Below are 26,437 nucleotides of genomic sequence, written 5' to 3'. Positions count from 1 at the left end.
GTAATAAACGCGAATACACCTCTCCTGTTGTATATGGGTACTGTAGAAAGAAATTTGGTCAACTTTTCATTTTCTCTGACACTTGGGACTGAAAAATTCCGAAACCGAAATAATTTACATGTCCTGAAGGACAGTAGAGAACAAAATGATTATCTGTGGAAGGAGCCTCGGGAGGATGACTAATGCTGTACGGGAGATAATGGCCTGTCTGAACCAGAGCTGCAGCGGAACAGATTGTGCTCCGTATGCAGCTATTAATATACCGCGCTCAAAAATTGCTGTGTAAAATTTCTTCAAAGAGTGATTATATATATATATAAAAGAAGAGACGTACCACTGAATATATTGCTAGTTCAGTCAACAAATAAGTCTGATTTGTCAGAAATGGTTATTTTATTTTTAATATGCATCAATGGGGTAATATACTTGATCTTTGAAGATAACGGGTCTGAGTAAAGAGCTATTTGAACTGAAAATGACTCATATTCTAAAAACTTTACTAGGCTTTATTAATATATTAGTATATTATTGTGTATCTGCTGCTTTAAGAATAAATCTAACTGTGTGTACAAGAGGATATGTTGATGCTACAATCTTTATTTTTCAGTTAGAGGAGAGGATCTTTCACGTTGGATTGTTGAGAAGGGGAGAAATGTGGGCTTATTTGTCCAATAAAGAAAGCAATTATGCTCGTGTTCACTAGAATATATTATGTTACATTCTTTCCCAAAGTTATGAACTATATTTAGCATTTAGGCAGCTGTACAACGTATTTGTTTTTCTGTCTGCAGCCTAGTCCTATAAAAAAAGAAAGATCTCCAAGACCCCAGAGCTTCTGTCACTCTTCGAGCATTTCTCCCCAAGACAAATTGACTCATCCTTCATTTAGCACTCCTAGAGACAAGCAAAGACTCTCTTACGGAGCATTTACCAATCAGATCTTTGCTTCTACGAGCACAGATTCACCCACCTCTCCAACTGCAGACGCTCCTCCTCTTCCTCCTAGAAATGCTGGCAAAGGTAAGTCTGTCTCCAAACTACGCTCGCAAGCAGTAATTTTTCCATGGATGCTCTTCCTTTGACCAGGTGCATTACAACGTTTCAGGTTGTAGCGTGTTTTTTGTATTACCTTGATGCAATAGTATGGTATAATGCACAGTCAAAACTTTAAAAAAGGGGACACACGCACGTACTTTGTAATGGACTCACCCATAACAGTGTATGGGTAAAAAAACAATGATGGTGAAAAAATGAAGTAATACTCTGCTAAATTAAAGTTTGTTCATTTTATGTAGAAGTTCTGTTCATATATTGCGGAAGCGTCTTTAAGCATTTGCAGTCGCTGTCGTGGTTTAACCCCAGCAGGCAGCCAGGACCACGCAGCCGCTCGCCCAGTTCTCTTCCTTTCCTGGGTAGGGCAGGGACAAGAGGGGAGAAAGGAGGAGAAAAGGAAAGGAAAAAAACTTCCTGGGTTGAGATAAAGAGAGTTTAGTAGAACAATAACAGAAAATGAAAATGATAATATTTATAATAATGATGGCACAAGTCACTCTCACCACTTGGTGAATTGGTGCCTTCCTGAGCAGCAATCATGACTACACGCACCCCAGCCAACCCCATTTATATACTGAGCACGACATCTATGGTATGGAATACTCCACTGGCCGTTCCATCCTTCTGTCTAGGCTCCTTCTTAGCCTCTATGGGAAGCTGAAAAAAGTCCTTGAAAAATATAAACACCACCTGACAACAACTAAAACAATATGCATTGTTGAAATTCCTTTCATACCAAATCTGAAACCACTAGAAAGAAAATTAACTCTGTCCCAGCTGAAACCAGGACAGTCACAAAAATACAAGTGTGTTAGAAAAGGCTGATGGTGCATAGCGCTATATGATGATGGGCTGTGCAGTGTCTGGCAGAGAGAGCGAAGAAACAAAGCTTTGGAGGAGAGGAGGTGTAAGGAGACTCCTTCTCCTTGCAGTCAGACTTGCTGAGCAAGTTGGTATTAAAGTTCCTTCCCTTTCAGTGCATCAACACTCTCCTCGTCCATTTTGGTGAGTGCTAGAGGGGAGTAAAGAACAGCAGAGAAAATACTAGGGCTGTTGCCAGTAGTCACATACTAAAGACCTGAACTAAACATTGCCTGTTCTTCCCCGGGTGAAACAACCATTTTGCTCTTGTAGAATTCTCCATGAGGAAGGTTTGTGCTACAGTTCAGTCAGTTCTGCAATCTACATTTAGTTGAAATGAATGAGATGCATTTTCTTCTTAATAATAGCAGTGACATTCTTGGTAGTGTTGGAAAGGGAAGAGAACTTATTTCTAGATGAGACTTAACTCTTGCAATCGTAGTGGATGGCGGTTCTTTGACCTAGATAGCTATAAACTTCAGGTTTAGAGGATGTATTTATGGAACAAAAGCTGTTACTTTACTATAATTTGTGCAAGTCTACTTTTTAGAACAAAAAATACCCTTTGTCTTTTCCCTTTTTTTGCATATTTAATTTAGAAATAGCCAAATTGTGTTTTTATGTAAGACTTGTTAAAGAAAACTTTAGTTGTGGTGAAGGCTACAGTATAGTGTAAGGCTTCAGTAGTTACACTGGTGCTCCCTTTTGTTAGTGCTGCTATAACTTCATATTTCATTTCCTCAACTGGTAGTTTACTTTGTTTTAAAAAAAAAAAAAAAGAAGAGGAAATGTTCTCACCAAAATGTGAAAGAGTAAAAGGGACAGAACATGGTAGGCTTTACGTGGTTCAGATGCTGTGCTTACGAACTACTGTTCCACCATCAGTCTTTGTCATGTACTGGCAACTTTCAAATTAATCCCTTGGATCTCCTTTTTAAACAGGTTTGTTTTCCATTAAGAGGCAAAGCAATTTTGCCAGATTATGTGTTCTTCATGTGAGATTTCATAATCAGAGTTTCTTTATATCAGTTTCATTGGGGACTCGCTTGTATTCCTTGTAACTTCGTTGACCTTCGTGTTGGCATTACAAGATTCTAACTTTTTCCTTCCTTTCCCCCATCTTTTTTACATGCTCTAAGTCTGCTGCTGATTGTCCATTGTCAGGCACAGTGCACTGGCTTAGACGTTCCTTCAGTCTGACCCAGGATAAATTCTTTTGACATAAAGTTGCAAGACTTGGAAACTAATGATGAATCCCATTTCGTTCAGAAGGTTAAGGAGTTTGTGTTTTGTATCTCTCTGTACGCTGCTTAGCACATTGTCAGCTTTCAATGGACTATAATGAACATTAGTTCTTTGTCATTATACAGTGTGGCTCTCATATGGGCTTATTCAGAAAATTGTCTTTTCTCCAGGAAGCGGAATATTCAGGTGCATCTTTAAGTATGTATTCAAGTTTCAGAATCTTGGACATTTTCCTAGGCGTTCCTGCAAACTCCCAGATGAGTGAATCAACACAACAACAAAGCTACTTGGAAAGAAATGAAGCGTTGAGTTCTTGTGTGTTTTCATGTCAAGGCTTGTGCAAAAGAAATCCTTATTTGTATTAAAACTAAATAGTACGATATTATCACAAATACAGAGAACTGTTGCCTCCTAATGGTAACTGCAAAATTGATTACTTCATCAGAGCAGAAAATGCCCGATTCATGGTGTAAGTCAGAGAGAGAAGTTGACTGGAACTACTGGTATGTGAAAGTCACAAGGCTTCTCCGCTTCAAACATGCCAAAATTTTACAGTCTGTGAGTGATGCTGGGTTTTTTGGTTGTTTTCCTTTCAATAATATTGTAAAGTATTTAATCAGGTTTAGAAGTTGCCATTAAGTACATGTCTGTGTTACAGGAATGATTTAACAGACTCAAAATGACAGGAGAACAAAGTGACAAACGCATAGAGCATTCACTGGTGTGGAAAAGTCACTCTAGAAGCGTCATTGCGGATGCGCTTACGCTTCATTATAAACTGTGCTACACCTCGTTAGCTCCCTCCTCTCTTCCAGCTCCCAAACAGATTTTTTAAAAGAAAAAGAAGCAGAGACTCTCCACTTCCAAAAGATAATTTTGAAATAGTCTGAGATAATTTTGTTTCTGTAGGAAAAAATAATCCTTTAGGATTTATATTATCTTTTGAGATTAGTAGTAATGGAGTATATCTCTTACATCAAAGTTTTAACACACAAGCTTACTTACCAAATGCCTTTTTTGTTATAAAGTTTTGTTTTAATAGCTACCTATTTGATTTAAGATTATATGAAAACATAGATTATATTTTGTGCTAAGTTCCCTAAGTAGCAAGAGTAAGAAGAGCATTGAATGTGTAATTAAATTTAAGCTTAGCTTCTGTCCCCAAATGTAAGCAGATCTTGGTCCCTGCTCTGCTGAGAGGCCCCAGTAGATCCCGTGGGACCCTGCTAGAACATGGAGACAGTCTGTAGGGAGCTGAGAGCTGGTGGGGTCCCTGTGTTAGAAGGAGGCAGAGGTTCTTAAAGTTTCATAATGTTTTATATTCTTTGAGACATACAGATAAAAATTTTCCAATTAAAGTTGCATATTTAAACAAACCCACCTCCCTTTAGCCCTCTGTAAGCTGGCTTCATTCGCCAGTGATGTTCCTTAGTAGCAGGGTTCTGTGCTGTTTGCTGAGATGCCACAGCGGGGTGGAAGCCATCAAGTCTGAGCTTTGTGTTGGGGAAAGAAGGTAAGTTTAGAGCAACTTACATAATGCACACCACTCTTGCCCATGGCTTTTAATGGATATGGTGTCTAAAATTCAGTTTGATTAACAGTGAAAATTGTATAGGTACAATTGTTGGAGTACGTGTATATGGTTTTTTTTAAGTTTTTCCATATAAGTTCAGATTTTCCAGTTTGATAACTTTTCAAAAAATTCTTAAAGATGCAGGGGTAAGATTTGTCTTTGGGTTTATTTATATTCACAAGGCAGATAGCTGTAATGATTTTTAAATTACTACTGCTCCGTTTGTATTTGCTATCTGTTCTGAAGTTGAAGGTTCCTGCAACCGCAGCATAAAAGCTGTCCCCGCGTATCAGCTCTCTGCGCGCAGGCCGACGAGCGAGCCCGAACTGATAGTGAATATTGGCTGAGACACTGTTACTCTGCACTAAACCAGCTCCTTTGTGGATTCATCTTGCTTTCTGCCATCTCTGCTACGCCTTTAGTTAATCCTAACGGAGCGACGGGTACAGAGTACTTAGAATCATAGAATCATCCAGGTTGGAAGAGACCCTTGAGATCATCGAGTCCAACCATCTACCCTACATTACAAAGTTCTCCCCTATATCATATCCCCCAACACCACATCTAAACGGCTCTTAAACACATCCAGGGATGGTGACTCAACCACCTCCCTGGGCAGCCTGTTCCAATGCCCGACCACTCTTTCTGTGAAAAATTCTTTCCTAATGTTCAGTCTAAACCTACCCTGTTGGAGCTTGAAGCCATTCCCTCTCGTTCTGTCATTAATTACCTGTGCAAAGAGACCAGCACCAACCTCTCTACAGTGTCCTTTCAAGTAGTTGTAGAGAGTGATGAGGTCTCCCCTCAGCCTCCTCTTCCTCATACTAAACAGTCCCAGCTCCTTCAACCGCTCTTCATATGATTTGTTTTCCAGGCCCTTCACCGGCTTCATTGCCCTCCTCTGCACTCGCTCCAGCACCTCGATATCTCTCTTGTATTGTGCCCAAAACTGGACACAGAGTTGTACTTGTACAGAGCACTGCAGCTGCAAGGCAAGCACTGTCTGGCTCTTCCAGTAGTTCATCTAACCTTATCCAGGTTCAGCTTAACTTTTGCTGTCATACACGTCTTTAGTCCGTAACATTCTGAAAATCATCTTTTTCATTAATCTTTCCATCTTAAACCTGCCTTATGGCTCCAGACATATAGCAGGTCTTCTGCCTCTTGTTTCAAAAAAAAGCTTTTTAAAAAATAATCCCCATTTAAGTACTTGCACGACTCAGCACAGTAGGTAAATAAACTTTTGCAGAACCTTAATTGCAAATCCAATGTGAGGGCAGTGTTGCTAATCAGTTTTGTAGAAGTGCTGGGCAATCTAAGCCAGGTTTTCTTAATTTTAGCTGAAATCTAATTGATTTGTAATGTTTCTGCCTATTTCTCTCATATGGGAGAGGTCAGGGATCAATTTTATGTCATGAAGTTACATTTAGATCTTCAGTACTTACAAGTTTGCATATTTTACACCCTCCGGCACAGCTCTAATGTTGGGTACGTAAACCCCAAAGCACTTCCTTCGTGGTAGCTCCAGTCCACAGCTACTGCAGACACCATGTCATATAATCCGCTTCTGCTCTTGATCAGACTCAATTTCTCACCAAATTAGCTTATTTGCATTTACTAGTAACTTCTAGAAGTTGTCTGGCTGCATTGCTCACAGGATTAGAAATCGTCCCAAGTCCTCTAAATTACTTTGTTCGATGTTTCTGTCGTTGCTGTCTGTATCGTGGAGAGCAATCGTACAGGTCTCCATTTCTGTTTCGTTGGACTGAACAAACCAAGCACATTTCACCTTTTCTGATAGAAGAGTATTTTTATTCTCCTGTCGTTTAAGTTGTCCTTTCATCATACAAGCCCTTTTCTGCACCTTTGCTGTTTAAATCAGCTTTCCTGAATGTAAGGGACTGGAAGTGTTGGGACAGCATTGAAACCTCGCTGTTTCTGCTGGAAATATTACATCAAAACATCTTTTCATCTTATTTATTGTTTTCATGCATTTAACTGTGGCGTATCGGCCATTACACAGGTAGTCTCTACTACCATTTTCAACTGGAGTCCCTAATTTAAAATGAAAGTACAAATGCTTTCTTAGTCTAGGATTTTAACTTCGTATATACTGTTGCATTTCATCTCATTTCTGTTACCTCAGCCTTTGAGGTCATCCAGTTTCTTCTATTTATTTTGAACGCTTATAGGATCCTACAGCTCTCTGGCATACACTTAAAGACTTAATTTTTAAATATTCTTATAAATGTGTTATACACTTTGGTTAAATAATATTAGTTATCCCAGTCAAGTTCTGTATATTTTTTTAGTACCATAACAGGAAGGGAAAGCTGACAACTATTGACTTCATGTGTTTTTTTTATATCTGTGCATCCACCCAAAATACAACATTCTTTAGTATAATTTTTTTTTTTTAACAGGACTTTTTTTAGCATTAATTATAGAATTCAGATGCTAATGTTGAATCAATGTATAGTCTTAGCTTTCTTGTTCAGTGTGATCGTGATAATTTTTTCTTTAATTAGGGTCTCATTTTTAGTACTGAAGATATATGACCTGAAGTAAGCCAAACTGAAGAAGGCTTTTATTAGTATCTCTGCAAAACTGTCACTCCTAAGAACATTAAAAATAAGTATAACACATTTGTTAATACAATTTTTAATATAAACTTACTTTCCTTTGCAGTACCTGTTCTGCCATTAACTGGAATTCTGGTTAATCCATATCTCTCATTAAGTGGTAAAAAATAAATACAAATATGAGGTTTTTACATTCTAAACTCGCCATTTCTTGTGTGGATGGTAACAGCTTTGCATGGTTACACAAATTAATAGGTACTGTACTAACTGCACAAAAGCAGTGCGCTACTAATTGCAGACCTTTTCCAGTTATTTACCTTAGTACAATAAATTTGAGGATATTTGGTCTGTTTGCACACGAAAGCTCAGTCCTTGTAATAAGAAAAAGTGGTAAGAGGACAACAGCTTCACTGAAGGCAGCTGCTCCCCAGCTGACTGAAGTAAAGAGCCCAATGGAAGCAAAATTAAAAAAAAAATCTAGGTTAAGATTATTATTTTTTCTTTTTTGCTTGTGTGAGGAAAATGATTGACATGAAAAGTGAACTTCGCAACTGTGTGAGAAATCATCATTAAGGTGATGGTGGAGGAGAAACGGTTGGCTTACTTCCTGCCTGCTTAGAATCCCCAAATATCTTTGATCTAGAAAAAATAACTGTTCTGATTATTACTTAGAAATGTCTGGCTAGCCTTGCAGAGTTAAAAATACCATGTAAGAACTTTTTTGAGATTTTGTATATATATATACGTAATACAAGTGTTTTATAATATTTTTACTGACACTTCGTACATCATCAGATCTTTGAATTATTCCAGTAGTTGTTTCCATAAACTGATTTATATTCCAGAACGTTTCGCACATTTGCTTTATTCAAAGTGTTATGTGACTTTATACCTCTTTCTGAAAAGGTCTTTTTTTATTTTCTGTTTATTTGAAAGTAAGTTATTTTGTATTTCAGACATCTAATCATTAGTGTATGACTTTTAATTTCATGGAAGGAATAAAAATGAATTTAGTATAGGAACAAATGCTAGGAATCTGAAAAGGTTATTTTTTTTAAAGGGCAGTATTTTTAAAACCTTAACACCTTTTTCCCATAACTGTATATGCCATGGGAACTTTTGAAAGCTATGAAGTGATAATGGTTTTCGACTCTTCTGTGATGTTTGCAGATATACTACTAGTGTGAAATATAAAATATAGCCACATAACCACATTTAAAGAGTTTTTAATCCTACTAAATTTTAATTTTGTAGAGAAGGATTCTTCATTTTATTGGCAATAAAAGGTACACATTTTGCTTCATATCTGGAGTTTCATTTTTGCAGTAAGCGTGCAATACTATTTTAATGCATTTCCTCCACGTTTTTTTCTCCCGGGAGCCAAGTTTGGACTCTTTGTCACTTGGAGCCGGTCGTTGGGTGGCCGGGCTGTCCTGCAGTACGGAGAGAGGACACTAGGTGGTGGTAGGACAGAACCTCTGCGCGGGTGGCCTTTCCCACCCGCAGACATTTTGGAAGTTTTCGAGGTATTAAGATAAGAAAAAAAAATACTGCACTAACATACCGTGTATGTTTTCTATACGCTTTAAAAATAATATTACTGTTAAGTGTGGATACTGAATTTTCCTTTCTCCCTCGCCGCTCCTAGATATACTCTGAGTTACGGGTTATAGAACCACCTTTGATTCATATTTATTTAAGCGAACCAAAGAATTCATAGCTTGCAGAAGTCTAGGGGATTGTCAGGCAAAACTTAGCGTGGGGAAAGTTTTGTATTTTTGCTGGCAGAAGCATTTCAGTGCATGGTTTAAATTAGCTTGCTTTCTTAAGCTCAAGGAAGAAATTAAAATGAGAAAGTAAACAAATTGGTGAAGAATCTTATTAATTTGCACTAACATTTGACTGCTTGTCAATTAATAGTTTTGTGAATTTGGAAGTAAATTGAGAGGAATGATCACAAGATACATAATTTGATTTACAAGAGTAAGCAATTAATGGAATGTTAGGCCCAAAGTACCTGCTGGGGTTGCGGTTGAGAGATTCTCCTGAGCAGCAAAAGGCCTTCCAGGCTTGAATCTAGAAGAGAATAGATTGAATCGTTAACTCATTGCAGGCACTTTTATTAATCTTTTCTTTGGGGTTAAGAAGAAAGAAGGAGGTCACGTGCTGAAAATACCTGGCAAATGTAGAGGTGCTGATTGATAGGATAATTGAAGTTACTTTTTTCAATGTTTAGTGTTTCACCTAAGGAATTTTAGCAAAGATTATTCTTAACTGGTTTTAGTACTTTTATAATGTGTAGTAATTTGGAAAGAAGGGCAGACTTTGGTAATTTTCAGTCTGCCTAGAGAGACTGGTAATACATTTTTTTTTAAAGAGACAGCTCTGGTTCTGTGTGCAGGTTATGGTATATGCTGATTAACAAAATGAAGATTTTGCTCAAATATTGTTCAAATAAGTTAGGTTTTCAAAAATTGGCAAGTAGGTTTTATAGTGCTGCAAAATGTGTGACCATAGACTTGACATTTCAGGTATAAATAAACTCTGTATTTAAGACTTTATGTCAAATTTCTGCATTTATCCAGAGCCTGTGACAGCAAAGCTCTCTTACATGCAAAACCCAAACCCCAGCAGCAAAACCCTTACGGCTATTCTGACCTAACGTAGAACTAATTTAGATAAGTGTTACAAGTAATTTCTGTTGGCGGTAATGGCAGCTGACGAGCAGTTGTCCCCTCGCTGCACGTTTGCGCCCTGCGCTGCCTACCTCCTTGAGCTGCTTATTGAAGACATTCTTGAAGGCGAATGGTGAAGCTGATCGGGGAAAACTCTTGTCTTCCCTCTGGGTTATTTTGTCTTTTAATCTGTATCTGTTCCCACATCCTGTAAAACGTGTGCCGTGTTGAATAATACTTGTGCCAACATTGATGCAGGGGGAAATAAAGGCTTTAAGGTGTGACTGCAGAAGCTCTTATAAGCAATGCTGCCGTTTAGTACCTAATCTCAGCCTCAGAAAGGGCTTTTCTGATGTTTATTTTATACACACTGCACACAACAATTTGCATTGCTCTAAAAATGCGTGTTCTGATGTATTTAAAGCACAGAAAAAATACAGAAAAACTTACTAAGCTTACGGTCCTATTTTCAAAATGTAAAGAAAATTTGTAGATAGATTTCTATTCCCCCCCCTTTCCCTGGAGTTTATTAACAGAATTCGTATGGGATGATCTGGAGATGAAAAAAAAATCCCCACGTAATAGGATATCTAGAAATCTATGTCGTTCTGGTATAAATTAATAGTCATTTTAATCCCACATGCTAAATATCACCTAATCTTAAGATTTTGTGCTTTTAAAAAAAAAAAAAAAAAAACCCAAAACCAACAATGCCTAAAAATTAGAAATCCTTGAGTGACTAATCCTGTATTTTTTAAACATAAGTACATGTGTCATTCTATTGTCAAGTTGCTTCTATTCCCACAGCTAAGATGGTTAAAAATGTGGCGAACATGACGTTTAATCCGAAGAGTGTTTTGGCATGGCTTGTCTTTTCCTTTTAGTCTTTTGCTGCACTTCGCTGTGGGTCTGACTGTGAATTTTTCGGTGCTGCTTTGACGTTTCTGCACATGTATTTGTAAGAAGGTTGTTTGTTATTTTGCAGGCCCACCTTCAACCCTCCCTCTAAGCACTCAAACCTCTAGTGGCAGCTCCACTCTTTCCAAGAAGAGACCACCTCCCCCACCCCCAGGACACAAAAGAACCCTCTCTGACCCACCAAGCCCACTACCTCATGGACCCCAGAATAAGGGCCCAATTCCTTGGGGTGAGTTTTGAAACGCAAACCAAAAGGGCAGGGGAAAACCTTTTATGATGGATGATATATGATCTTTGATTTCTTGTACCTGGTGCTTGCTTTCCAATGATTGCGGCTCGATGTAACGTCAGCTCAGATAAATCAGTGGTTCTATCTTCTGTCACTCCAGCTTCCAGGCTTCTGTAGCTGAGTCTCACTTGGGAAAATTGAAAATATTCCACCCTCCCTGGGGCCCAATTCAATCTCCTCTGCTGCCTCCCCTTCTCCCTCCCTCCCCTTGCTCTTCCCGAGCTGCCCAGGCTGCCCTCACGCCCTGCATCTGCTCCGCATCCGCATCCTCACCCCTGCTCCTGCTCAGCCCACCTCGTGCCTCTTGATGGATCTGGGGTTGGGGCAGATAGACCTCCATGAATCCGTGCCATTCTCCTGCTTGCCAGAAGAGCTTGTTTCTGTGGGCTCTGTGCCGGGTCTCTCCTGTAAAGTGTTCACACCTCGCTGGTGGGGATGTGTTGTCATAGTATGCTTTCAGGTTTTGTGGTGTTGTCTCTACATACACACACCCCGATAGGTTTGCATCCTTCTACCTGCAGAATTTATACAGAAACAGCACTTTTTTTCTTTTCTTTTTTTTTTTTTTTAAACAGGATACCTTTCTGACAGAAGCTTTTCAGAAACTATTTTCCAGACTACTCAAATTCCTCTTTTCAATAAACATTGCTCTGTGCAGTCAGCTTCTCCCAGTAGCTATAAATCTCTGGCCTGTGTAATTTTATATAATTTTAGTCTTGGTGGCAGGATTTCCATAAATCTGTAAACTTTTGAGCTGGAATCCAATGCTTACGCAGGGGCCTCATCCACACACTACTTATATCTTGGGAGTATCGTCTCTGTTCTCATATAAACACAAAATTACAAGACTAAAAAAAAGTTGCGAGCTTAAAAGCAGCATTTTTTTTCAGCAAATTGAGTTAAATGTGGTAAATCATGGAGTACTCCTGTATGTTCTATGTAGAATGGGTGATTTAATCTAGGATTTAATATGAAGAGAAGTACAGAATCCAATGAAAAGCAAAATCTTTTTCTCAAGGAATGCAAATAACGGCAATCTTTTCAACTCTCTACTTATCAGATGTCTGGGACATGGAAAATTGTGTCCTATGTTCTGGAGTCTAACAGCCCTCTACTATTTAGGAGGTTGCAAAGACTTTTTGAAGAGCTTGGACTTAAAAAAATTTTAAAAGCCCAAATATTTAAGTCCAAAACAGCACTTAAAATACGATAGACTGGAATAGTGTATAACGTAACACTATTGGAATGAAAAGTGTGGTAGGAACAGTTGCTAAACTAGTGCCAGCTTTTCTTTAAAAATGCTAGGCAACAGATGAAGGAAAAGGAAAATCTGGGAAAGGTGCAGGTGTGGAGGTAAAGATGAAGACTTTTACAGCAGTAGAATAGTTTTTCAAAGCAGGGCCAGAGAAGAACGTTGCTAATTCTGTCTCTTTCCTGCTCTGCAGCACGTGCTAAACTTCAGTAGATGGAAGAGGGGCCTCTTCCCCCTTTTCGTAGCTGAGATCTGTACAAAAACTTGTTTGAAAGTCCATTTGGATTTTAAGCAAGTATTAAGTTTTATGTTTATAAAAGAGGGAGTTTCTTGTATCTGCCTTTGTGTTTTTGGGTTAAGAATATTGTCAGATGTTGACTGCTTTCCCTTTCAGAAGCTTTTTTTTCTGTGGTGTTGTATTTCTTGTTACGTTGAATTTCAGCATTTGTTTTCTAATCTGTGCATTAATTGAAGTTTCAAGCAGAGCAATCTTTAGCTTATGTCTAAGCAAATTACTATTCAAAGATATTCTAAAAACGTTGTTTAGATTATTTTGGATTTCCATAGCAACCATGAGATATTTTTCCTTGCTTTATCCATAGGATCTACTTCTGAAGGATTTGCTGTTTCTCTTGCCCTTATTTTTTTTTTCTTTTTTTTCTTTTTTTCACTTTTAAATATAAACATATTTTTAGCAAGGCTCAGCATGAGCCTCTTTTGCTGTTTCATTTAGACTTCAATGCACTAAGAATGGTATCTAGGCAGATATGGCATTCTTTTGCATGGGAAGTATTTGGTGTTCTGGGATCATTAAATGACACTTTACATCTATTTCAGTGACAAAATTTACTAATGGTTTTTGAAACTGGTTCTAAGATTTTTTTAGACACGCTGCAATGGAAGAGGGAAGGGGGAATGATAAAGGCACTAAGACGAAATAGTATGATTGTACCTTGGGAATGATGACGGTTAATGACAGAGAGAGCTTCTGCTGAAGGAGTTCAGAGTCACTTGGGTTTGGATTTTGCTGCCTTTTGACAGAATTGAGTATACCCGGGATCTTTTCTTTACCAACACTTAACGGTCCGGTTATGGTAACATACTTTCTTAGTCACTAAATCAGCAAAAGCTATTCTTTATGTAGGATAAAATACCAATCCTTAGAAATTTGATGTTTTGTAAATAAAATCAAATTCATGATGGCTTTAAAAAGATGTGTCACATAACGCCAACTGTAAACATCTGCGATAAATTTGATACTGGCCTGCGGTATCTCCTTCTATTCAGGAAAAAAAATTGAAAGACAATAGTCAAAACAAATGCCCTCCAGCAGTAACTCACCAAGGTCGTTCAGTCTTTCTTTGCCAGCAGATGTGAGCTACCAGTAAGTTGTTTTAAAATGTGTTACATGGAAGGTCAAGTTGGATTATTATGGTCCCTGCCGCTTTTCAGTTACAAAATTATTAATAAAGAATGATCTTTAAAATCTTTAGCCATCTTACATATAGAGGATACTTGGAAGAACGTGTGCTTCACTTTAAGTTGCACCCTCTGCTGATTCTATTTCAGTTGTGCTAATGATATTTTTTTTAAATTGTGCTTTTTTCACCTCAGGTAATGATTTGGGCCCACCTTCAACTAAGGCTGCAAACAAGTTTGAGGGGATGTCTCAGCAGTCAAGGTAAAGCCTGTGTATATGAAGGCAAAGATGAAAATTTATCCAAACATAACTAATTTGTAAATTAGAAAAAAAATTGCCTTTCATATGAAGTAAAAGCCTAGCTATGTTTCCTCATTAGTTTTCTGCGTGCCTTACGGCCCTACAAATACTTTGGCTTCATTGAGCCTCCTACGCTGTGTTCGTGGCCATCCGTACACAATTCATCCTTTGAGCGGGATGGACGGAACAACTTGTACCAGAATCTCTCCGCCGCTCCTCCAGCAGTGTGCTCGGAGCTGGGGAATGCTGCCTGCAGTCCAGCAGGATAAAAGTTTTATTTTCACGTCTCCTGGCATTTCATTTTATCTGCTTCGGTGTGAGGTGTCATGCCTGTAGGTGCAGAAGTGTCTCTCCGGGCACAGGCTGGCATCGAAGATAGATCTGTAAGAGAGAGAATTCATCTGTCTCCCAGCTTAGCCGGTTTCCAGTCTGTTGAGCTCATGTGCTGACGCACAGTCTGTAATAACGCAAACCGCTCTGAGCTCCTAGTTCATCAGGTCAGTACATTACAAGTGTCTTGTTCAATAGCTGGAGTAGTCAGGATAGCCAGACATTCCTGTCACTTAGTGTTTGCTACTCCTTTATCTGCACTGTGATTCCAACGTCCCCAGGTTCAAAGCATGGTAATTCCAATAAACGTGTGCCTTGGGCAACACGCTGGAGACCTTGCATGACCACAAGTGTGGACATGGATGTGTAACGTCACACAAACGGCGGCAGAAGATGTGTGGGTAGAGTTTCTGGATGCTCCTCAGTCAATATCTGCCTCGCCAGGAAGGGCAGCAGACAGGGTGTTGGTGACGCAGCTGACTTGCCCTGCTGAATCCATCCAGGTGGCACGGGCTGGTCAGGGGAAGGGCAGTGATGTTCTACAGCACCAAGAGCTGGTGCCATAGTTGCTATTTGTAAGAGAAGGGTAAAAGCGTGGTACTCGCACTGGATGGCATGAGATAAAGCCCAAGGTAACTATTTACTGAATCAAGATTGAGCTTGGCTGTTCTTTCAGTTTTGTGTCATGATATATTTTGACTATTTAAAAAAAAAGTTAGGAAATTAAGATAAAAGTGTTTCATCGTACTCATTGTGAAAAGTTAGCTTCAGAGACAAATCATACCAGAATCAAGGCTGTTGATGCAGAAGACTCTCTGCCCTATTGAACGTACTCCAGCTACTTCCCCGCTTTTCTTTTTCCTTGTCTTTTGAGTAAATATTTTGAGGTGATACTGATTTTTATTTGATTATTTATTGTTTGATATTTATGCTTTAAATCAGTTGGCTTTCTTCTTTTCTTCCGCAGTCCTTTTCTATAAAAGTGACCTGGATGTGGTTTTGGTGGAAGAAATTTTGTGGGTTTTTGCTGAAACTTGCAATGTCATAGAATCATAGAATCATCCAGGTTGGAAGAGACCTTTGGGATCATCGAGTCCAACCATCTACCCTACACTACAAAGTTCTCCCCTATATCATATCCCCCAACACCACATCTAAACGGCTCTTAAACACATCCAGGGATGGTGACTCAACCCCCTCCCTGGGCAGCCTATTCCAATGCCCGACCACTCTTTCTGTGAAAAACTGCTAAAGACTGACGCAAAGTAGGTGTTGAGCACCTCAGCCTTTTCCTCGTCCTTGGTGACTATGTTTCCCTCTGCATCCAATAAAGGAGGGAGATTTTCCCTAATCCTCCTTTTGTTGTTAATGAATTTATAGAAACATTTTTTATTATCCTTAACAGCTGCAGCTAGGTTGAGCTCTAAATGTCTATGTCTTTTGCCCTCACATGCCATATTTGCAAATTTGAGCCAGCCTGGTGTTAATTCTGAAAAAAATTGTCTACAACAGAAAGCACAGATGGAAAGTTTTGGCAATATGCGATTATCTCAGATTTTTATGCTGTAATTAAATTACTCGCAACTGTCCTGCTTGTATTGTTGTTTACTGCTCCGAGTTGCTAACGCAGCTGTAACACAGGTTGACAGAGGAAAGGAGTATATTGTTTGTCCACAACTACCAGTATTTTCCTTAGAGTAGCAGAGACTTTGTCTCCCAATGCAGCTGCAGTTCGTGTGTGATACAATATCGCACTCACGCAGGCAGCTACAAGGCACAGGCTCAGTCCTGGAAAACTTCAAACCACTGACATAAAGGACAGATTATGTTTTGAATGCTTCAGTGTAGTTAGTTTAGAGACCACATTTTCCTTAAAGTTCAGGATCTGCCCACTGAGCTGGTCTTTCAACTTCATGGATTTTCAGAGTACGTTTTTGCACGTACCGTAGTTGGTAGAATAAATCCGTCCCGTAGCATTAAAGATGTGGAGGGGTTTGTATGTCTTTTTCTCTTCAAAAGCTGTTCGTTCTTAATAGTGCTTTGAGTTTCGGGATTGAACCACAGATAACGTGACAAGTTGGTTATACAAAAGAAGCAAAACAAATGTGGAAATATTTTTTAGATTTAGGTGTGTAATGGGGAAAAAAAGGAAAAGAAAAAGTCTATTTTATAACAGTTTTAAGCACTAATCATTCATATCTGTTGATTTAGCACTGGGACCGCAAAGACTGCACTTGGCCCTAGAGTTCTTCCCAAACTACCTCAGAAAGGTAAGAGTTCTTTTTGTGGCTATTCCCATAATTATATCTTTTAAATGTGGGTGAAAGGACATACTTGTTTTGAATATATGGATCTTTCTAGCAGAAGTTTTATTTCTAAAATGCCACAAACCATGAAAGCTTAGCAAAACCGAAATGATTTTGGAAGATAGGAAGGTTTTTATTAAACTAAAAAAATAGCTAGACCTACGGAACATAAGGCGGAAAGGAAAAAAAACAATTGTAAAAGAGAGCTGAGGAGGTCACCTGGTCCAGTCCCCACTCAGAGCAGGGCCAGCTTTTTGACACGAGAGCAGGTTGCACGGGGCCGTGTCCGGTTGCATTTCGATTATCTCCTTGGATAACCTCCCTGGGCTTCCATTTCCAGCTTTCACCACTCTCGCTGATAAATTCTTTTTTCTTCCTAATATCCATAAGTCCAATTCTTGCTACCCTTGAAGCAAGTTTTGTCTGTTGCCATGTTTTAGTGATGAGGGTCGTTGTCACTGAAATGAATTGGGTACTGTTACACGCTCGCTTATATATTGGTGACAAACTTGCTGAGACCATCATCCCAGTGAACACCTTATGGTCCCTTCCTTCTAGAAATGTTTTTTCTAGTCTCTCTTTGAACTCGTACAGCAGGTTTTATTTAGTTTTTTGAGTTCTTGCAGCAGTTGACTATAAAGTTAAAAGTAGACCTACCCTGTAGCTCTGTCTGATACGGAATCCATCAAAAATATGTTCTGTCTGTGTGAGTGGACGATCTCTACAGAGCCTAACGATCAGGAAATGAAGCCTGTCCAGACTTCTGAAGCTGGATAACTGAAATTGAGAGCTCACATACTTTTAACAGAAGATGCAAATGTGAAATTTAAACTTCATTAAATTACAGTTATTATGACATGGTATCGTCTTTTGAAAGAGACACCAGTGACGCGATAGGATACCACTGCAAAGGAAGTCAACACTTCCTCGATTTAAAATGATATAGGTGAAAATTTAAGATGGGCTCAATGGGAGCACTTTGATAAGGGCTGCTGCCAGGTTTTTCATGTCATTTACTTGAGCCTTAGACCAATGTGGAGGATCAGTGCTTGTACATTTGCTACTACTCAAGTCTAGGAGACAAAGCTATAGACGGGTATCAACACAGACATTTTTTAAAATGTTTATCAGGCATCTAATAGTAGCTACACAATTTCTTTCATGGAAATTATACAAAGTTTTCTTTTTTTGATATAAATAACTATAAATATAGCACGGAAGTCTTATTGCAGTAGGTGATATCCAAAGCGAGTGTTGTTGCTTTCACAGTAAAATATCAGACCACCTTTGTGGCTGGTAGAACATGATCCTGCAGCAATGCTGAATGCAATGGGAAATAATTCCTTCTAGTCTAAATGTCTTGCTCTCATCGTGGGTCGTAACTTTTTTCTCTTCTGTCCCCGTTCATCTGTTTTAATATAGGGTTGTTTATTTGGGGGACTGGGGTTTTTTGTTGTGCTCTTATTTTGTTTTTAAGGTAGATTTCAGTCAGATTTTCTTAGGGAACTTAGTAATAGAATCAATGTATGACACTGAAAAAAAACTATTTGAAAAGCTATTTTCAATTTCCTTCCATAAAATCTGCAAAATACACATTTTAAAACTTCTCATCTTTACTAAATTGTAAATATTTACAAGAATTCATTTTTATTAGTTTTAGCTTGAATGTCTATAATACGGTTTATTCTGTACACTGTATAGACATACATGCTTACTCGCTCTCTTCAGGATTTTAGAGGTGCTAATCCTGAGACTCGAGGTTTGTTTGTATGAAGTTCAACTGCATATATGATTAATAGTCATTAAGGAGAATTTTCATTGCAGTCACATCAGTGGGTTGATAGGTTGTTTTGCAAAATGTCTTGTCTTTTATTTAATTTTTTTTTTTTGGTTTATAGCCAAAAAGCTATCACTTTATTTCATTTTAAGTAATTAATCTGTAAATTGACACTGAGTAGCTGTTGGATCAAGCACTCCTGGCCTCCAGGAGGAGCAATGAAATGAGACCTGAGTGAGAAAGGGTTATGTAAAGTTGTAGTATCTTGAATTTATCACAGACCAGGAGGACGTATGAGCAGTTACTAGGGCTCAGAGAACGTGTGGCCATTTACACAATCACAGTTTTGATGTGTGCCTGAGTTCTTTAATATTAAAATGAGATTGTGGAAAAAAAAAACATTGTTATGCTCTTTTTTTTTTTTTTTTTTTTTTAGTGGCACTAAGAAAAATAGAAACCAGTCATCATCTTTCAATAGATAAATCCCATCAGCACACGGAAATCTTTCAGAAGCCCTCACTGTCCATCGATATACCACAGAAACCACAGCCTGGAGACTTGCCCCCAAAGCCTCTGCCTCTGGAATTAACTCAGAAACCTCAAGTGGGAGAACTGCCCCCAAAGCCTGTAGAACTGCCCCCAAAGCCTCAGCTAGGAGACTTGCCACCAAAACCACAACTTGGAGACTTACCTCCAAAGCCGCAAATGAAGGACCTTCCTCCAAAACCTCAGCTGGGAGAGCTGTTGGCGAAAACTCAAGGTGGAGAAGCATCAGCGAAGCCTCAGCCCTCAGAGGCAAATCAAAAATGTCACTCCTTAGACCTTTCTCCAAACGTACAATCTAGAGACACCGTCCAAAGGCAAGCATCTGAAGAGTCGAATGACATAACACATACCCTGCCAGAAACCCCTGTGCCACTTCCCAGGAAAATAAATATGGTAAGTATTATTCCAGCTAGTTGGAAGTATCCCCCAAAGGCTTTGAAGCTACTGTAGGACTATCTGTGCAAAAAAACCACCACCCTTGAGCTCTACACGCAAAGCAACACAACCTTATGGGCTAGAATGAGGAATGAGGAGCCCTTCTGTGCTCCCCAGCAGCTTCAGCAAATGCTGGGGGTTTGCAAGACCTCTCGCAGGCTGAAACAAATACTAGTAACATAAAACAGTAGTCCTGGGAGCGTGACAGTGCATTTGGATTTATTAGGGAACTTGGGCATTTTTATCTGGGCCAGTCATACTTCTGAACTGATCAGTAGTTTTCTTTGCTGCCTTTGCTCCCTGCTTTGCACGTCTTAGATTACTGGAATATTTAAATATTTGATGATTGTAATCTTTAAGAATGCTAGGACCTGTTATCAATAGATAAAAATTTAAAGTACAAGTCAACTGTGACAAATTAGTAAATGTTCCTGTCGTGAGTATTTAATGTTGGTGTGCTGAAGGGGTTAACAAAGGTTCAGATATATTGCTGAAGTGGCGAAATTGACATTGCTGGATGGCGAGTAGTAGCGGAGCTGGAACTGTAACTAGATTCCAAGTCTCCTTGTTCAACCCTCAGTTCTTCTTGCTGTTCATCTTGCTAACCAGTGCAATTTCTGCCCAACAGAGGATTCTTCATGCATATGTATATTGAAATCTTTTCATGAAACTCCGAGCTCTCTTAAGATTTTCGTCATTAAGAATACATCAAAAAGGAGATGGTTTTGCTTGTCAGATTGGCTATGCAAAGCACTTATGTGAAAGGAAATAAGACTCCTGTTCTTGTAGTGAAAGCAGAGGGTGAGCTTCTTCCTCAGACGAGCACAAGAAGGGAGAAAATCTTCCTCTGGAGCCATCACGCTCTTTGGCTTCTGTCGTGGGCCTGTCTGTGAGCTCCTGTCTGAATGGAGAAGGACGGGGTTGTCACTCGGGCTTCCTGACTGTTCTGGAGATTAAATAAAGTAGTACAGGGAGCTGATCAAAGGCATCTGCAACTACAGTTTGTTTACTTACATACTTTTAAATATAAGCAAATGATGCTGGACTTTCTCAGCTATTTGTCACTTTATTAAAGAAGAAAGCAAATAGTGGATTAGTTGTTTGTTTTGGGTCTTTTTTAACTCTCACCCTACTTTATACAGAAGAATGCTCAGGAAAAATTCAGTGTTCTCCAAATTCAGCCATTTTCACACGTGCAGTAAATTAAACAGTTCCACTGTTTTCCAGTGACCAAAATTATGATTTATCTGTGCTAATTACTTTCCAGCTGTCTACACATCATTGCGTGCACGCTTGCCTCTCTTCTTGTTCACTGCAGTCTTTTTTGCTCAAGTAACAATGTGTGAGAATTTCTCTTAAATGTGTCTTGCCTCTGTTTTCATCCCCTGGCTGTATCCTCTCCACACAAACTGCTGAGATGCTACATCACAGCCCAACAGTAAAGAGATGAGCACGGTTTTTCCAAGGTTTTTCTATTGGAAGTTTTAGAAGATGAATTGTTCAGAATTATTAGGTAAAAAATACCAATGCTGTTAATATATAAGGACTTGAAAGGGTATTTTTAGAGATGAAACTTGCTCTGAGTGCTTCTAAAATCACACTGAGCATTTGAGTGTTCTTTTGTGGGTGTTGTCTATAAAGGAGGCAAAATACTTCTTTAAAAAAAATATTAATGTAAATAAGAGCATGGAGGGATTATTAATGACCAGAGCAGCTGATTGTTGTTCAGTCTTAAGCATAAAAGTCTCTTCTTAATAAGAACTAATACTGGATACAAGGAGTTGGCCTGACGGTAGTGGTGACACTTGTTTCATTTACATTTATTTACAAGTTACATGTCCTAGAATTGCTTCTATTTTACACACCAGTGCCCCAAACTGTGTTAAGGGAAATTATATCCTCTCTTCAGCTCCATCCTTTTTGAAACCACCTCAAGATTAAATATACCTCGGGCTTGAATTCTGCTTTTTACTGCTCTCCTAAGTGAAAGGAATAGAATATTAAAATGTCATCTCTGGTACTGATCAGAGGGAACCAGGAGCCATTGCCCTCATTTTTCATATGTTCTTAGAAGCTGAGCCGCATACAGTTGTCCAAGTTTAGAGGAATTTAACTTTCTTTAGTCTCTCTTTATTGAATGAGACAATTTTTATCTGGCAGAAGTAGTTGCTTCCCTTCATCACTGGAGGATTGATTGGAAGCGCTCTGTAGTTTGCAAAGGTTCTCTGGAGCTGAAAGCTGGGACTGGCCCCAAATACCCATTAACATCAAATTCCAGTCCCTAGTGATAGTTGAGATTTTCTCTCAAATTATGTGAATTTGTTTAAAAAAGAGAGAAAGCGTTCTTTGAAGTACCTTCTTGCTGCAGCAAAGCCTTGCTGTAAAAAAATCCTTTGATCTCATATGAACTTCTCTTCAGGTATTTCTGTTCGTTTGTCTTGAGTATGGGTTTTTTAGTCTTATGTTGTTGTGGAACTGCTTTGTCCCTTAGATCCCTCCACAATCGTTATTTTTCTGTACCTTGAGTTTAGTATGAGTGCTTTTTGCTGCGTGGCTGTTCTGCTGTTGATTTGCAGGGAATTATTTTTTTTTGCCAAAACATGGAGGTATTTCAAGTGGGTAGGTAATAGCAAAGAGAAGGCTCCCCAGGAAATTTCCTCTGTGAAGTTACTTTTGGCTCAAATTCCTCTAAGCCTGCTGACTTTTTCCTTCGTAGCCCTTCTGCTTCTCATCTCCTTGTGCTCTTCTTGGGTTTTTGCATTCTTGTTATCTGACTGCTTCTGTTTAAAGAAGGAACTGTGGTTTTTGAGGAAGTGTGGGTATGAAAATACAGGAATATAAAGTAGCAGGGGTGTTTTGCTGTGAATAGTGCTTCCTTACTCTATTTGGAAATAATTTAAAGCACTTTCCCTGCCGTGAGAAACATATGTTCGGGGAGGAGTCCGTGGCTCAGGCTTTTTCATATGAATTAGCAGTATGCAGCAAAGTGTGACCTAGAAAATACTTGGACTCAGAACGGTAGAGCTGTGAGAATATCTATTGTGAATTATCATCGCAAAATAGTACTGCCATCTGAAACGAAGATCCTTTTAATAAGAAATTACTAACATTCTGAATGAAAAATCACTCAGCAAATTTTCAGTTCTATAAGCAGATCTGAAGTCAAAGGATACTGTATTTTTGCACTAGATCCAAACCCAGGACTGTAAGGAATACTGGGAGTTCAATGTAGCATTTTCCTTCCCTCTCTTGTAACATCCAGAGGAGACTGAATTTCATTTTCTGTTCATGGTGCTTTTTTTCCAATGAAGTATTAAAGGAGAAAGAGGGTGTTTATGGGCTGGAACAATGTAAAGGTGTTATTTAAACTTTCTTTACTAGAGGAATTGTAGGTTACTTAAGCTGTTCACTACACGTTAAAGTCTCTTGGCAGTTCTGCATCTTAAGAAAAAGAAAACCTACACCTTTGTAGGCAATTTGTTTTTAATATCCTTGTTGAAACAGAGGGTTTTTTATTTATTTTTTTTTTTAATGTCCCCAATTGCAGATAAAGCAATTTGGTAGTCTTCACCTTCTTGTAAAATGAAACAGAACTAAAAGGCAAAATTCATATCATATATATGTTTTTGCTGTTCCTCATGTCCTTCATTTAAAACTTCGTTCTATTTTTAGGGGAAAAACAAAGTTAGGCGAGTGAAGACCATTTATGACTGTCAGGCAGATAATGACGATGAGCTCACGTTTGTTGAAGGAGAAGTAATTATTGTAACCGGTGAAGAGGACCAAGAGTGGTGGGTATGTATCTTTTCCTTTTACAGTTCCACTCCTTTATGACTTTTAAAGGAAAGCCTCTTTTTCCACATTTTTAGGGTTTGTTGTTATTTTTGGTTTGTAGGTGGTAGGTTTTTATTTTGTTGGGTTTGGGGAGTTTTTTGCCTGAGCCAACATCCAACCCTTAAACTTGTATCGGAGAACACCCCCTTTCTCTGGGAGGGTCTGTCTCTTCCTGGGAGTCTGCTAGAACCGCCCTGATTAGGTTTGGCTGTATTGCTGGCTCATCACAACACGTATGTACATACGTCACTCTGTAATGCACACTAACCTTTCCTTAAATGAAGAAGTGGCGATTTTTACTCCATTTAGCATGCTCACACCCTTCATGAAACATGAGATAGGTCATTACCTTCAGTTTACCACAAATGTTAAGTTATACCTACAGGGGTTGCTGGAAGGCTGAAAAACTATTTGTAACAGGTGCTGTAAGCTGATGGTTTTCCTCCTTAAATGAGAGGTCGTTAACGTTTTCTTTCCCTTCCTCCCTCTCGTGCCATTGGATTTGTGTCATACTCTCACCCCTCCTCTGGACTGGTGTGAATGCAAACACCAGGTTTTTCTCAGCCCCACTTGAAGGCTCCAGCCCTCCCTTGACACTCTCCTTCTTGCCTCCAAAGCCCTGCTACATCTTACTTCCCTACCTAAGAATTATTACTATTATTACAGACTTCATTTTGGTTAAAACAAATTCTTATTGCAGCACTGCTGATGATTTCCTAATCTAAGTGCGGCGCAACTCTGCTCTGGTTCTAGCTGCACGGTTTCCTCTAACTCACCATTTAAGTGGGGAAGATTCTTCCACTGAAAGGGTGGTATCGAAAGAGCGATGCCCAGTAAAAAGCTGCTCTATTTACCGTATCATCCAGCCCCCGATTGTGGCTGCATTAATCACTGTTTTGTGAAGTGGGTTTTTGAGATCCCTGGGTACATGCCTGACAAGTTCCATGAAGCGCTCCAGTCTGACTGTTTCTGAGAAGGGAAATGAGGGCTGTTGACTCATATGCTTCAAAAATTTGGCTCTACAAGAGGAAACGGCCAGCCCTGCATGTTTCCCCTTCCCATTTTGTTAGCCTGGGGAAGAGGAAGGAGGTACGCTGTTATTCTGAAAGTAGCGAGCAGCACCACAGCAGGGTGAGAAAAGGGTTATGTGGTCAGTCAAGGCTGTTCCTCCAGTGCTATCAGGTTGATAGTTGGTTATAATTACACATTTTAAACATGTAAAGATCATAGAGAAGGTGCCTTTTTTTTTTTTAAAAAAAAAAAAAGTTGCTTGGCTATTTCTTTATTATTATGCAAAACATGTTAAGAAGTTGTACATGAAGGATGCTTACTCAGGTGATACTGTGATTTGTTAGAAAGACCAGTATGCACACAGATGGTTAGGAATCACACTAATCCAGTGAGAAAATAGCTGGGCCGTTATCACTGTGACACATGCAGATTATGATAAATTAACTTCACAACTGGAGCAGACATTTCCCTCAAGTGAGATGTTTAGGATTGATTCACTTAACTAAGGAAAGTGAAGGGGTTTGAAAGACACAAACTAATTTGCAGTAGCAAGATAGATCAGCCAAAAGAAAATGAGGCTTCTGTTTTGGTGATATTCTTGAAATTCAGTGATACGTATAGCCCTTCTAGGTTTCCATAATCGACTATAGTTGTTTTGTTCTCTTTAGATTCAGTTGGCTTAATTTGTCTTATTTATAATATGTTTGTATGGTTTTATTTCATTCCGTTATGCAAATTTAAATGTTAACCAAAGTCTGCTTTAAACTGTCCCAAGAGCTTGCAAATGCTCTGGGGGATCCTTGAAGTAAATGCCATCTATGAACTCTGTGCATCCATACATACCTATACATGTACCTTTTTTCTCCTGTGTTGCAGATTGGCCACATCGAAGGACAGCCAGAGAGGAAAGGGGTCTTTCCAGTGTCCTTTGTGCACATTCTGTCAGACTAGTAAAAAACAAACAAACAAACAAATCCTAAACTTGAGCATTGCACATTCTTCATGCAAGACGGGCTTTTTAGCAAAAGCGAACGCTGCTGCCTCCCTGTAATCCTGTGCACAATTGTATATATATAGCTGCTGTTACAAATTAAGAATTCATTTAAGTTTCACCTCATGAGGTTGAATTATATGTATTGTAAATATACTGTGTTATTCTGCCTTTGCCAGTATTATGGTAGCCTTGGAACCTGGCACGCCTTATTGGGTTCGTTGAAGCCATCCTCGGCATCTAGCACTTACATCTCTGTCTACGCTGTTAAACGTACGTAGGAACTGCCAGCTTTCCAAACGTAGGTGGTCTCCGCCAGCCACGTCACTGTACAGAAATGACTGTTCCTAATAACTCGGTATTCTCAATATACAGTTAGCAGAACGTTAGAATGAGTGAATGGTTTTGGACAATTTAAAAACCAGTCTGCAGTTTCTAAGTGTATGCAGTTTACAGCTATAAAACCCACTTCAGTATTTATTTAATATAGTGCTCAGTTAAGTGTAATTATGAAGACAAATATTCACTGACTTTACAGATAACAGTAATGTTTTATGGTGTGCATACAGCATTTCATGTTTATATTATGTGGACCTATGCCAAACTGTGATTGCAGTTCCCCTGTGATATTACCTCACTATAAAAAGTTACAAATTTATTTCATTCAAAAACTTATTTTAATGAAAATTAGTCATATTGTTCTTTAGTAGATATATGTGAAATTTGCTGGTTTCTTTCACTGAATTCTTAGTAACCAAGGACTTTAGAAAATGTTAACTGTTGACATTATGCATGCATTTAGACGCTTACTTGAAACCTGCCTTTGTACAAAAGTAGTACTGTAGTCATATAGCTACATTTGAGGAAAAGAACATTTTAACTTAATTGCTATTCAGATTAATGTGAGCTTGCAACAGTATTTGTTTATAGCTAAATTGGCTCTTTGAAAAATGATTTTGTGGGTTTTTTTTTTTCCTCTGTCTTCAACCTTGCTAAAAGTTAGTTACCTAAAATAAAATTTCTTAAGTGGTGATATAAG

At 38.8% G+C, this 26,437-nt stretch overlaps 1 protein-coding gene across 4 annotated transcripts in view; it reads left to right on the top strand.

Annotated features, from left to right (window-relative positions):
- Positions 1-25,358, top strand: part of ASAP1 (ArfGAP with SH3 domain, ankyrin repeat and PH domain 1) — a 131,121-nt gene extending 105,763 nt beyond the window's left edge. For 2 of the 4 annotated variants that reach the window (XM_074145468.1, XM_074145467.1), the window contains 8 exons: positions 792-1,028; position 4,598; positions 10,975-11,136; positions 14,063-14,129; positions 16,710-16,768; positions 19,018-19,520; positions 23,235-23,357; positions 25,284-25,358. In XM_074145468.1, coding sequence (XP_074001569.1) covers positions 792-1,028; position 4,598; positions 10,975-11,136; positions 14,063-14,129; positions 16,710-16,768; positions 19,018-19,520; positions 23,235-23,357; positions 25,284-25,358 — 1,227 coding nt within the window. The remainder of the gene's footprint in view (positions 1-791; positions 1,029-4,597; positions 4,599-10,974; positions 11,137-14,062; positions 14,130-16,709; positions 16,769-19,017; positions 19,521-23,234; positions 23,358-25,283) is intronic. The other 2 variants (XM_074145470.1, XM_074145469.1) reach the window with 1 other exon arrangement.
- Positions 25,359-26,437: the final 1,079 nt, after the last annotated feature.

The sequence above is a fragment of the Numenius arquata genome, chromosome 3 (assembly GCF_964106895.1).
Source record: "Numenius arquata chromosome 3, bNumArq3.hap1.1, whole genome shotgun sequence".
Lineage (NCBI taxonomy): Eukaryota > Metazoa > Chordata > Aves > Charadriiformes > Scolopacidae > Numenius > Numenius arquata.
This window is presented reverse-complemented; position numbering and strand designations above follow the sequence as displayed.